At 47.9% G+C, this 11,742-nt stretch overlaps 6 protein-coding genes and 1 non-coding gene across 14 annotated transcripts; 4 read left to right on the forward strand and 3 right to left on the reverse strand.

The window, feature by feature from the left end:
• Positions 1-207: 207 nt before the first annotated feature.
• Positions 208-1,140, reverse strand: RpL32 (Ribosomal protein L32). 4 transcript variants are annotated; one of them, NM_170461.3, is made up of 3 exons: positions 1,113-1,140; positions 666-765; positions 208-603 (listed from the first exon to the last, which is right to left on the reverse strand). In NM_170461.3, the coding sequence occupies exons 2-3, from the start codon at positions 756-758 to the stop codon at positions 292-294; spliced, it is 405 nt and encodes a 134-aa protein (NP_733340.1). In that variant the 5' UTR covers positions 759-765; positions 1,113-1,140; the 3' UTR covers positions 208-291. The 4 variants fall into 4 exon arrangements, with proteins under 4 accessions (NP_733340.1, NP_733339.1, NP_524582.1 ...); NM_170460.2 differs by having other exon boundaries at positions 869-1,119; NM_079843.4 differs by lacking the exon at positions 1,113-1,140 and adding an exon at positions 966-1,047.
• Positions 1,141-1,448: 308 nt separating this feature from the next.
• Positions 1,449-3,644, forward strand: CG7943 (uncharacterized protein). 2 transcript variants are annotated; one of them, NM_170462.3, is made up of 3 exons: positions 1,449-2,622; positions 2,686-2,815; positions 2,883-3,644. In NM_170462.3, the coding sequence occupies exons 1-3, from the start codon at positions 2,069-2,071 to the stop codon at positions 3,195-3,197; spliced, it is 999 nt and encodes a 332-aa protein (NP_733341.1). In that variant the 5' UTR covers positions 1,449-2,068; the 3' UTR covers positions 3,198-3,644. The 2 variants fall into 2 exon arrangements, with proteins under 2 accessions (NP_733341.1, NP_651766.1); NM_143509.4 differs by having other exon boundaries at positions 1,871-2,622.
• Positions 3,614-7,091, reverse strand: CG15528 (uncharacterized protein). Its single transcript, NM_143510.2, has 2 exons — positions 6,835-7,091; positions 3,614-4,388 (listed from the first exon to the last, which is right to left on the reverse strand). Exons 1-2 carry the CDS (start codon positions 6,915-6,917, stop codon positions 3,788-3,790), a joined length of 684 nt encoding a protein of 227 aa, NP_651767.2. The 5' UTR covers positions 6,918-7,091; the 3' UTR covers positions 3,614-3,787.
• Positions 4,272-7,190, forward strand: asRNA:CR44046 (antisense RNA:CR44046). 2 transcript variants are annotated; one of them, NR_074066.2, is made up of 3 exons: positions 4,272-4,415; positions 4,477-4,806; positions 6,623-7,190. The 2 variants fall into 2 exon arrangements; NR_074067.1 differs by lacking the exon at positions 4,477-4,806.
• A 302-nt stretch (positions 7,191-7,492) lies between these two features.
• Positions 7,493-9,676, forward strand: Jasper (JIL-1 anchoring and stabilizing protein). Of its 2 annotated transcripts, none has more exons than NM_143511.3 (3): positions 7,493-8,443; positions 8,523-9,325; positions 9,389-9,676. In NM_143511.3, exons 1-2 carry the CDS (start codon positions 7,778-7,780, stop codon positions 9,282-9,284), a joined length of 1,428 nt encoding a protein of 475 aa, NP_651768.1. In that variant the 5' UTR covers positions 7,493-7,777; the 3' UTR covers positions 9,285-9,325; positions 9,389-9,676. The 2 variants fall into 2 exon arrangements, with proteins under 2 accessions (NP_651768.1, NP_001263099.1); NM_001276170.1 differs by having other exon boundaries at positions 7,651-8,443.
• Positions 9,675-11,016, reverse strand: spn-A (spindle A). 2 transcript variants are annotated; one of them, NM_079844.4, is made up of 2 exons: positions 10,841-11,016; positions 9,675-10,777 (listed from the first exon to the last, which is right to left on the reverse strand). In NM_079844.4, the coding sequence occupies exons 1-2, from the start codon at positions 10,916-10,918 to the stop codon at positions 9,845-9,847; spliced, it is 1,011 nt and encodes a 336-aa protein (NP_524583.1). In that variant the 5' UTR covers positions 10,919-11,016; the 3' UTR covers positions 9,675-9,844. The 2 variants fall into 2 exon arrangements, with proteins under 2 accessions (NP_524583.1, NP_733342.1); NM_170463.3 differs by having other exon boundaries at positions 9,675-11,016.
• On the forward strand, positions 10,936-11,582 carry Rpp14b (Ribonuclease P/MRP subunit p14 b). The gene is made up of 2 exons (NM_143512.2): positions 10,936-11,146; positions 11,228-11,582. The coding sequence occupies exons 1-2, from the start codon at positions 11,115-11,117 to the stop codon at positions 11,532-11,534; spliced, it is 339 nt and encodes a 112-aa protein (NP_651769.1). The 5' UTR covers positions 10,936-11,114; the 3' UTR covers positions 11,535-11,582.
• Positions 11,583-11,742: the final 160 nt, after the last annotated feature.

Genomic DNA, 11,742 nt, shown 5'->3' on the forward strand with positions numbered 1-11,742 from the left:
TAACAAAATTCCCTGATAAGGATTGATGCTGTCTAGTTTTGGCACGTCAAGGAATTTATATTGGTCTAATATCTCGAGGCAGTTGCTATCAGAAAGAAAGACCGCAATGGTCTGGATTAACTGATATCCATCCAGATAATGCACATGTTATCAATGGTGCTGCTATCCCAATCTCAGAAATGACAATTGAACTCGGCACTCGCACATCATTTTTTAACTAAAAGTCCGGTATATTAACGTTTACAAATGTGTATTCCGACCACGTTACAAGAACTCTCAAGAATCTTAAGCTTACTCGTTCTCTTGAGAACGCAGGCGACCGTTGGGGTTGGTGAGGCGGACCGACAGCTGCTTGGCGCGCTCGACAATCTCCTTGCGCTTCTTGGAGGAGACGCCGTGGGCGATCTCGCCGCAGTAAACGCGGTTCTGCATGAGCAGGACCTCCAGCTCGCGCACGTTGTGCACCAGGAACTTCTTGAATCCGGTGGGCAGCATGTGGCGGGTGCGCTTGTTCGATCCGTAACCGATGTTGGGCATCAGATACTGTCCCTTGAAGCGGCGACGCACTCTGTTGTCGATACCCTTGGGCTTGCGCCATTTGTGCTGCAAGGAGACATGTTGATTAAACACGGGTACAATTTGGCACAATCCTCGTTGGCACTCACCGACAGCTTAGCATATCGATCCGACTGGTGGCGGATGAAGTGCTTGGTGCGCTTCTTCACGATCTTGGGCCTGTATGCTGGGCGGATGGTCATCTTGAAGCTGGAAGGACACAACAAAAGTAGCCATTAGTGCACTGACCCACTGGAAATATCACTTATCAAGCTAATAACACACAAGGTGTCCCACTAATGCATAATTCAACCAGGTTGGGCTAGCTTCTTGGGCAGTATCCATTGAGTTTCCGGTGTGTCGCCCCACGAATTCCCATCACAAACAGAAGCCATTTGGCGAACTCTCACAGGAATCGATCCGAATTCGGTCGAAATACGAGCCGCACACTTGCGAACAGCGCACGGACTAACGCAGTTCAACTCGAAACCGCCAAAAACGACAATTACGGCTTAAAATTAATGGAAATACACGTGGGCCCAAAATCACGCACATACCTTGCCGGAAACCAGAAGCGAAAAGAAAAAGCTGGTGGTGTGAAAAAACATCGATACGTCGTGCGTCGATGATTCGCCGATAGTTTCGTTCATGGCGATGCCAAGCGATATATTGCGGATCATCGTGTAATGAATTTAAACTTGGGCGCGTCAAATAAGGTGTTGCAGGTTTAATCACTATCCGAGCAACTGCGACGATTGCAACTATGTGCAACAAAATATGGAACTATTTTCAGCTTGGTGGAGTTTGTTATATAATTAAATATGCTTTGCCTCTTGACCCACTGTGCAGTGTGAACATATTTCATTTACACACTGGATGCAACAGCTGTTCAATAGATGTTTTGCAGCACCGTCATCTGATAAAAAACGATAAGAAAGCTGGGAATGAAAAAGTAAAAAGCTGACAGAAGCGATCAAGGAGCAGGTGTTCCCGAGGTTTAGGAGGCTAATACAAAAGCATCCAAGTCGTGGATTTAGAGCACCCAATGCATACCAGCACATGATAAGTTTCTGATCCATAGGGTGGTCTTTGCGTCAGTGGAACAAGTACACAGGGTGATTCGGTCAAAATAAAGTGACAGTGCTGTTAAACGCACTGCTAAGAATATTTTAATTATACGGTGTTATATTAAGTTTGTAAATTACCGAAAAGGGCGAGTACAAAACTCAAAGCCGCCGCTGCTAATTTAAGTTCGACAATTAATTTTGGTTGGCTTGTGAACAATTTGGATAACAGAGTCCTTTGGTATGCAGCAGAGGTCCAGCGACGGTCACACTGGCCGTGGCCGTCAAACCGTGGTTCTTCTTCATTATTATATAATTAAAACCGATGCGAATCGAAACCAAAACAAACCAAACCAGCGCAATCCCCGTGTTTGAATAGTTACAATGGTAACGCGGTGACAAATGCGCACTTCTCCACACGCCCGAAATAAACACAGGACAGCAGCAAGATGAAAGACGATGGAGCACCAAACGTCGCGAAAACCACCGACCCACCGCCCCCTAAAAGGTTTCCATCCGGAAGAGCACACAGCCCACATGGAGACGGGGAGGCGGGGAAACTGCTGCATGGCAGCGTCTTCTCGAAGCGCTTCTTCGGCTCCTTTCAGTGGGAGGAGTTCGCCTGCGGCTGCGGAGCAGCCTTCGTCAACATCGCGGTCACCTATCCCATCTACAAGATGATCTTCCGTCAGATGCTGCACGGCGTGCCCATCACCTCGGCCTTTGCACAGCTGCGTCACGAGGGACTGGGCTTCCTGTACCGCGGCATGCTGCCGCCGCTCGCCCAGAAGACCATATCCCTGTCCATCATGTTCGGTGTGTTCGACGGGACGAGGAGGTACCTCGTGGAGGACTACCGCCTGAACGACTACGGGGCCAAGGTGCTAGCGGCCGTGGTGGCCGGCAGCGCCGAGTCCATCCTCCTGCCCTTCGAACGGGTGCAAACCCTCCTCGCGGACTCCAAGTTCCACCAGCACTTCTCCAACACACAAAACGCATTCAGGTGAGCTGACGGATCTTTAAGTTTGCTAATGGGATCTTCTTATGGCTTTTAATCATTCCACAGGTATGTGGTTTCCCACCACGGCTACCGGGAGCTCTACAGGGGACTCGAACCAGTATTTTGGCGCAACGGCCTGTCCAACGCGTTATTTTTCGTACTGCGAGAAGAGGCCAGCGTCCGGCTGCCTAAGAGAGTGAGTGTTGACCCTATCACACATACGAACCTACTAAGATACTAACCAATCCGTTGCCCATCCACAGAAATCCGTATCCACTCGAACAGTGCAGGAGTTCATAGCGGGCGCCGTGATCGGTGCGAGCATAAGCACAATATTCTACCCGCTCAATGTGATCAAGGTGTCGCTGCAGAGTGAGATGGGCCAGAGGTCTGAGGGCAGCTGGCAGGCGTGCAAGCGAATTTACGTAGAGCGCGATCGCCGCATTGGCAACTTCTATCGCGGATGCCCCTTCAACACAGGCCGCTCCTTCATCAGCTGGGGCATCATGAATACGGCGTACGAAAACCTAAAGAAACTAATGCAGCAGCAGCCGCCGTTGCCACTGGCCTCTGAGTAGAACTAGAGTTAACTTAGCTGATTGTACACAAACGGTTACTTCTGCCTTTAGCTAGCCAATTATTTCGTTCGATTTAAGTCTCGCCTAAGTCGCTTGTGCACAGATGCTGAATTCTAGGTGTTAATGTACATACACGCATCCCAAGCGGAGGTCGCCTGCTCCTCCTACTCATATCTGTATATCTGTATACCTGTAGATCTATTCAATTCGCCTCGCGGATGCCAAGTACAATACAACGTGAGCATTTAAAGGTACCCAATCTTCGAGTTACGGTTTAGTTAGCTACTTTTCGTGTACGTGTAAATAATACTAGATGATGTGCGATATAATACGAGTGTGTTGTTTGTGTTCGCCAATAACTTTGTGATTGATTGAAGATACTACAACTGATTAATTAACGCGGTAGATTCAATGTTCTTAAACGAAAATAAAAGTGTATTTGTAATTACGAACGAGGCTTAAGCGTACATCTTATGTAAGTTTCAGCATTTCATTTCATTATCATTAAGCACACACAACTTAAACATCTAATCTAAGGCTAGTGGTAGGGTACGAGTATCACAAGTAAGATTAATTGCGGCACAACGGGCCTATCGCCTCTTGAGGGAGCTGCGGTAGCGCTGGTAGAAGTCCTCCATGGCCCTGTACTCGGGCTCCAGTATGTCGGGGATCTCCTTGTCCAGCGAGGCGAAGTACACCATGGCCACCGAGCTGCTGCCCCGCAGCTGTTGCTCGTACCGTCGCAGCTGCTGGAAGAATCCGGAGTTCGGGCGAACCTGCGGACGTATGGCCTGCACATGCTTGTAGGCCTCGCGCAAGCTCATCCCGGCGTGCTTCATTAGATAGGCCAGGCACAGGCTGGCCGAGCGGCTGACGCCGGCCACGCAGTGGATCAACGTGCAGCCGCCGGAGAGATGCACCTCCTCGATCAGATCGGCCGCCTCGTCAAAATGCTTGGCCAAGTCCACCTCGGAGCGATCCTGGGCCATGATGCGGAGATAGAGCGGGTTCTTCTGGCTGGGCAGTGGTGTGTCCGGCAGCTCGGGCGCCACGTTGATGACGCAGCTCACGCCCAGTTTGTCCATGTAGGCGGGCACCACCGCCGCGGCACCGCAAAGGATCAGCGATGGAGTGATGCGGGACAGACCGGGAAACGGCGTGTGATCCTCTAGCGTGGATGCACTCAGCTGACTGCAAGGAATCAAAGAGGGAATACTGGTGAGTTCTCATTCTTTTTCCGAACAAAAGAAAGCTTATGCAATGCGTTAAATTTACATAGCTACAAAGTTCTGGGGGGCTCTGCCAAATGGCATAAATGCGCAAATATTTGGCTGGACAACCTGGTGCACTTCAAAGTGGGTGAAAAACCCGATAAAATAAGAACATTTCGCGGGCGAACAAAGGAGCACAACTGGTGCTAAGCCAAAAACAAATGGGCCATAAACAAATGGCAGGTATTCGTGTGTGTTTTTGTGAATGGAAAAACAACCCATCCCAGCCCATCCAATCCAATCCCATTCGATCCCATCCCATCCCATCGCCTACGTATTTATGGGTCGACGTCATGGTTCTATGAGTTCGTTGCGTAGGCACAAACAATAAACATATTGCCAAAATACCTACATATAGTATATACACATATATGTATATACTATATCCAAATTTGTATCTGTACACCTCAGAAATGCTTGTTTATAATTAGTTTCGCGGAGTGTATAATAAATGGAGGCGATGTGAAAATAGCGCAGTTCTAAAATGGTATTTGGCGAATGCGTAAACAAACAGATCAGTCATCGCATAATGGGATATTAACCACTGCACCTCCGATCTTTTGGATCCAAATCCGTTTGGCTGGGAAAATCCAAGAGGTCAGTTACCTTCGATATATATAATGTAGTAAGGGATCAGCGAAGGCAGCATTGGGATTAGTCATATTTTCATATTATATCATTTCCTGACTTCCAACCTTATAATGGAAACAGAGGTCTGCCATCTGGTTTCCCTTTGCCCGCTCCATCTTCTCATCCCTTGGCACCCCCAGTCATCCAATCAAATAGAGATCAAATAGAAGGTGCCAATCCCTGCCGCCTTTCCTGCTGTCATCGCCCTCCAAAAGCTCCTGCCACTGAGGAATGTAAAATTAAGCACTCGGCTGATTTCAAAACGAATAAGTCTACACTCTTCGCTAGAAACCAAAGAAATTCGCAGAGATTTCAAAACACTCAAGTTATTGAAGTTTTTTTCAGCTGAGTTTCGAGCTGAAAATATTATATTGCATACTTCTGAACACCTGGGAGGTTACATTTCTTCCAAAATAACATCTCGAAACTACTTTATTCGAACGAGAGTATTGCCATTTTGTGTGTTGTTTCAAAATGGCTTGTTCTTTTCGGTTTTATTATATGTTTACGGCGACTCGGCGTCGTCATTAAATAATAATCACAAATTCCACTGGCACGGCGCCAAAATTAATCATCGGTCACTTTCACTAGACCAAAGAGGCAGTGGCATCGGCAGAAAATTTCTTGATTTGAAAATAAGTGAAATTAAAATATTTCACACCGCCCCCGATGTTCCGTTCGTTATTCACTTTATCGCCGAATGCAAAAATAAAGGCAAGAACAAATTGAGCTGTTTTCGAATTCCAAGTCCATTATTTATGAATTCGCCAGCGAGCGTTGGAATCCGAAATCCTTGTCTCCATTGTCCATCACATGATTGTTTTTTTTTTGTTTTCTAGGGAATCTAGGTTAATGGGCGGGATGGACGGTATTCGCTTATCTTCTGAGCCTATCCATCTAGTCATTCCCCAGTTTATCTAGAGAACTGCATGGGGTTCCAACCCACAAGATGCCTTACATCCCAGCTATGTATGAATATCCACCTCGGGGCCTCAAAATCCGCATTTTTCGACTGCCAAAACTTTGACAGACCTGCAGACAGACCTCCGTCTGCCCCTCAATGATAAATGACTAATTTCATTTTGGCAATTATGCCGTCCTTGAATTCAATTGTCAGAGTCAGGGCCACCGATAAAGAATGCGCCGAAAACTCAAGAATAATTTGTAATATTCGAATACATTGTGCAATTCAATGAAAGGCATTCAGTTCCGAATCGATTTCCGTCTTCAATTCAAATTTGGGACACTGGCGAAAAGCGGGAAATATGCTCGCATGTAAGTACATCGGAATTCAGAATGGAATTTTGCTCGAAAACGAATCGGATTTGAAAAACGCATGTGGCCAAATGTATTGCATATGCTGCTTTATGGCCAAATTTATGGAGTTTGTGCTTCCGTAAAAAGGGGGGAATTGTATTTCAATGGATATTTCAAAGCTGATTTTCAATATAAAATATAATAGGTAATAATTCTAAGGCATTGTTATGATTTTGTTTTAACACTCTATTTGCTTTATTCCGCCAGGTAAACACGACTAGCTGTTCGATTCAGGTGTGATTATTTATATAGCGAGCAAATTAGGTAGTAGGCAGCCACAAAGGTTTGTCGAGGTGACATCATGGCGACCTTGAGCAAATCTAGTGCTTAGTGTTTGTGGCTAACAAAACGGGCTCAAATGTCGACCACAAATGTTTGTACTTGGCAGCAAACTGCAAAATGTGCGTGCATTTACTCACTTCTGGCGACTTTCCTTCTCGACCGTCTCATTGGCGAAGGGAACGCCACTGATGGCGATGCCGCCGACTATTAACTCCTGCATGTTTATGGGCTCACAAATTCGCGCTGGCCACTTAGTCGGGAATTTGCGCTAAACAATAAACGAATTCCGCGGATTCCAGGCCAAAATTAAAAATTATTTTCCGCCTTGCTCGCTCTCCAACGATTCAATTCGATTCGATTCGATTCGGTAAACAAACTGAAGTTCTTTTGGGAACTCGTGGGAGAGACAACACTGTTCTTTTTGGCCAACCAACGACGACTGGCCGACGAATAGGAATGCCTTCGAAAAATGTTTTCAGTTCGAGTTGATGTGGTGAATTCGCGCGACGAGGTGCGTGCGCCAAAGGTGTTTTGTGTGGGTGCGACGAGGTGGGAATCCGGCATCGCCTGCCAACGAACTTCCACCTGTGGGAGCTGTGCCAGCGATTTTGAACTCGTAATTGGCCAATGAAATGAGCAATGCCTGCTAAATATGCCGACAATTTTAGGCTTAAAAACATTCAAAGTTACTTATAACTATAAGCTAAAGAAGATTGGGATACCAACTTGAAAAGGTATGCAGAATAGTAAGCAGTGTGTTTCACTATGTAATAAGAAACATATAAACATTTAACGAAAAACTCTTATATTTTATTGAGCTCCATCATTTTTAAATTCGAAAGCTAAAAGCCCGCCAAGCTACAGTTTCGTCGTTACCGCAAACGACCAACGCACATACGAGCACTGCTAGCGCTGGCTGGCTCTTGAGCTGGCCACACTGTCGATCGACATCGCTGTTATCGGAGCCAAGTGCCATATCTAAGAAAGCGCGAGACGAAAAGAAGAAAAGCAGACGCCGCAGAAATACGGCAAAAGATATTGGTATTGCACGCGAACCAAACGAGCTAGAAGTCAAACGAAATGGGTAAGGAAAAGGCGGCCGCCTCCTACAGCATTGGCGACCTGGTGTTCGCCAAGGTGAAGGGCTATCCGCCCTGGCCGGCCAAAATCACCAAGAGCAACAACAACAAGAAGTACAATGTTTACTTCTACGGCACGGGCGAAACGGCCAACATCAAGTTGGAGGATCTGTTCCCGTACGCCAGCAACAAGGAGCGCTTCGCCACCGAGAAGATCATGAAGCGGGCCAAGTTCATCGAGGCCATCGATCAGATCGAGAGCGCCTTGCGCGGCGAGGACTCGGCGCCCATTGATTTGCTCGACGGCGCGGAGCCAGTTGCTCCGCCCACAACTGGTGATGGCGTCAAGACGGAGGAGCCCAAGCCGGAGCCGGGACCGGAGCCAGCCACTGCTGCACCAGTCGCAGCAGCGGCCGAGAAGCCCAAGAAGAGCGGCACCCGGAAGACCAAGGCACCACCGCGCCATGTGGACGGGGATAGTGAAGCAGGCGCGGAACTAGCACCTCCGCCGGCCAAGCGAAGGGTTCCCACCGAGGGTCTGGCTACCGCCGCAGCCATCCCCGCTGCTCCGGCTGCGGCGACCCCCACCTCCAGCAAGAAATCAGTGAAGAAATCCAAGCCCACGGCTGCAGTAACTCCGATTCAGAAGCGGTCGCGGCCAGTCAATGTAAGTGCGATGCAGAAATACCACCAGACATAAACTAGTATGAATTACGATACATTGATTTCCATTTTTGCCCAAACAGAACATCCGGAACGAGATGCTCATGGTGTACATGCCCACAGCCAAGTGTTTGGGAATCGTTATAAACTACAAAAAGCCGGAGAGTTTCGAAAGCGCCGCTGCCGAGGAAGCCTGGATGGAGAACGCCCGCAAAGAAGCCTTGGAGCTCAAACTGAAACTAGAGAGCGGCCAAATCAATCCGGAGTCCATGCCCGATAGGATCGTGGTGGAGCCAACACGCAGCGAAATACCCAAGCAGGAGGCTTTGCGATTCATCGAGGAGCTCATTGAGCACGAGGATGCCCTCTTCATGGAGCGAGACTTCATCCAACTTTCCCAGCAGCTGCGCGAATGTTTGGGCCTGCGGCGCGCCAATGTGGGCAAATGCCTGGAGATCCTCGAGCAGTTCAAGGAGGTGGAGTTCACCAAGTTGATGCTGCTGCGCAATCCGGAGTGCGTGGACATAATGCGCCGACTTCGCCGGTATGTGGGCAATCTGGAGCTCTGGAAAATGGACCTGTCCGACGAGGTGGAGTTCAAGGAGAGGGCGCAGACCATACGCAAGGTCTCCTCTGGCATATACGATGGCTTCAAGAGTCTCTTCAATCCGGAGCCCGAGAGCGAGGACAACTTTTGGATCGACTTCTGCGAAAAGGTAAAAATCTACAAGACCTATACGAAAAATATCAACGAAAACCTTCGCGTCGGGATGAACGAGCGCGGATATAATAGCCTGGTTTTGGCCAAGGAGGCCGCCGCTTCAGCCGGATCGGCTCCACAGTAAATGATCGAGGACCAGTTCTGCTGGACCAATTACATGATAAGGTAGGATGGGAAACCGCAAACCGCTGAGTTGAAACACATCTTCAAGAATCCTCTTTCTTGCAGTTACTCGTAAGCGTTACAAACCAGGCAACTTAAAGACCGTGCTTTGGATGACAAAGTTTTGATGAGCCAAGTGGGCTATGCTTAATTCTAGGTTAAAAATTCAGCTAAATTCCTTAATTCTGTTTGCCTGCCAGGTGCATGTCGTGTTACGCTGCGCTGATGGGGCTTTTCCTGCTGCATCCGCTTATTACCAGACTAAAAAAAAGGTTTTTGCTTCGAAACCCCTAAATATTTTCTAAGTTTGTAGATGATTTGAATAATATTGAATTAAATATAGATGGTACATACAATTCGCAACGGCTGTTTTATTTCGTCGTTATCCTAAACATTCTAAGTAAACATTAAAACAAAAAAAAAAACAATCTACGAAGTTTAATTCTTAGTCTAGGGATAAGTAATCATTAGAAAGTTAGGGAGCTCTATTCCTAGCATTAATTAACCTATAAGTGAGCACAATTAGCTCTCCCTGGCGTCTCCTATTCCATCCGGCAGAATGGCGAACATGGCCTCCGATTCCGGCAAACAGGGCGAGTCGTAGATCTTGCAGATGCGGGTTTCGCCTTTACCCTTGCGCAGATACAGCCGCGTGGTTGAGGAGTGGGCCATGATGTGCCCGCCAATGGGCTTCTTGGCATCAAACATGCCGGGTGCGCCGTCCAGCGAGGCAGTAACCTGGTTAGTAATTACCACAGCCACTCCGAACTCATCGGCCAGGCGTTGAAGCATGCGCAGAAATAAGCCCAAATGGTTTTGCCTGGCGGCCAGCTCCCCGCGACCAATATAATCGGATCTGTAGAGCGCCATGGCACTGTCCACAATCAGCAAAGCGTATCTGGACTCAAAGAGCATGCCCGCCGCCATCTGGATGAGCTTGGTCTGCTGATCTGAGTTGTGGGCACGGGTGAAGGCCACATTGTCCAGCACCTCGGATTCATTCAGTTTGTACCTTTGCGCGATGGCAGCCAAACGCTCCGGACGGAAGGTGTTCTCCGTGTCGATGTACATGCACTTGCCCTCGCCGCCCTTCTGGCTGATGGGCAGCTGGCAGGTTACTGCCAGAGTGTGGCACAATTGGGTCTTTCCGCAGCGGAACTCGCCAAAGATCTCGGTAATGGATCCCGTCTCAATGCCGCCGCCCAGCAGTTTATCCAGCTCCTTGGAGCCCGTGCTCAGCTGCACGACATCGGCACGCATTTGATAGAAGGTGCGAGCACTAAGGAAGCCCAGAGGCACCAGTTTGTTAGCCTCCGTGATGATCTGCTCCACCTTGCCGCCGCCCAAGCCGGGAATGGCCATCAGTTGCTTCTTGGTGGCATTGGCCACCGACTCCACGGTGTGCAGACTGGCCTGCTGGAGCAGCTTGATGTCCTTGGCCGTGATGCTGCCGCCCTAGGAGGAGGATATCGTAGGGAATGCCCATAATAATCCTGGTCGAGATCGCAGCCTACTCACTATTAACTTAGTCACGCTGAGTGGACCTTCTTCCTCCTCCTCTTCCTGCTGTGCCTGAACATTCGTTAGCTTCTCCATTTGACAGTTTCGAAGTTAAATTTGACTATTTGTTGTTTCGAGTTTCGTTATTTAAATTGCACGTCTTGCGTGAGAGAATTTCGACAAAGACTGCGCGGCGCGCAATTCACTGCAAAATCAGTTTGCCAATCGCCCCGAACGCACAAAACTCTATCACTACAGAGGATCCCGCTTAAAAGGAACGCGCAAGATCACCATGGCGAACTATTACTATTTCGACATCAAACTGTGAGTAGAATGATGTTCTGCGGTCATTAATATAAACTTGGTTGTTATTAAATTCAGTAAATATATTCATTTATTTAATAGTAAACTTCGGGATCCGACTGCAGTTGCTTTGACCCCATCTCTGTTTCGAAGCTGCGTTCTTGACGCCCTGGACAGTTTCTTCTGCGAGGAGAAACCCACACTGGAGATCGTGAAGTTCTGCGCCCAGCAACATCGTGTTATCTTTCGAGTGCCAGAGCAACTGCACGACATGACCCGCATATCCATTGAGCTCATCGGTCACTACCAGCAGATACCCTGTCATTTTGAGATCTTGGAAACATCCAAATCATCGCTGGACTTTGAGAAGAGCATTGAAAAGACTGTCGCGGTTGTGTCCGATGATTAGGACTAGCGAATTGTAATACTCAGTGTAATATACATTATAACCGTCATGAAGAATTTGAATTTGAATCCTAACTGATTTTACTGTGATCTGATTTTTTTGTCATTCACAACGAACTGAAATGATTTCTGTGATGGCTACTAAATGAGATTAAAAAGCGGAAAAACCCCATAAACTTGTAACCATTTTAATAAAATTGCATTTAAGTAGT

Source organism: Drosophila melanogaster, chromosome 3R, assembly GCF_000001215.4.
Source record: "Drosophila melanogaster chromosome 3R".
NCBI classification, from domain to species: domain Eukaryota; kingdom Metazoa; phylum Arthropoda; class Insecta; order Diptera; family Drosophilidae; genus Drosophila; species Drosophila melanogaster.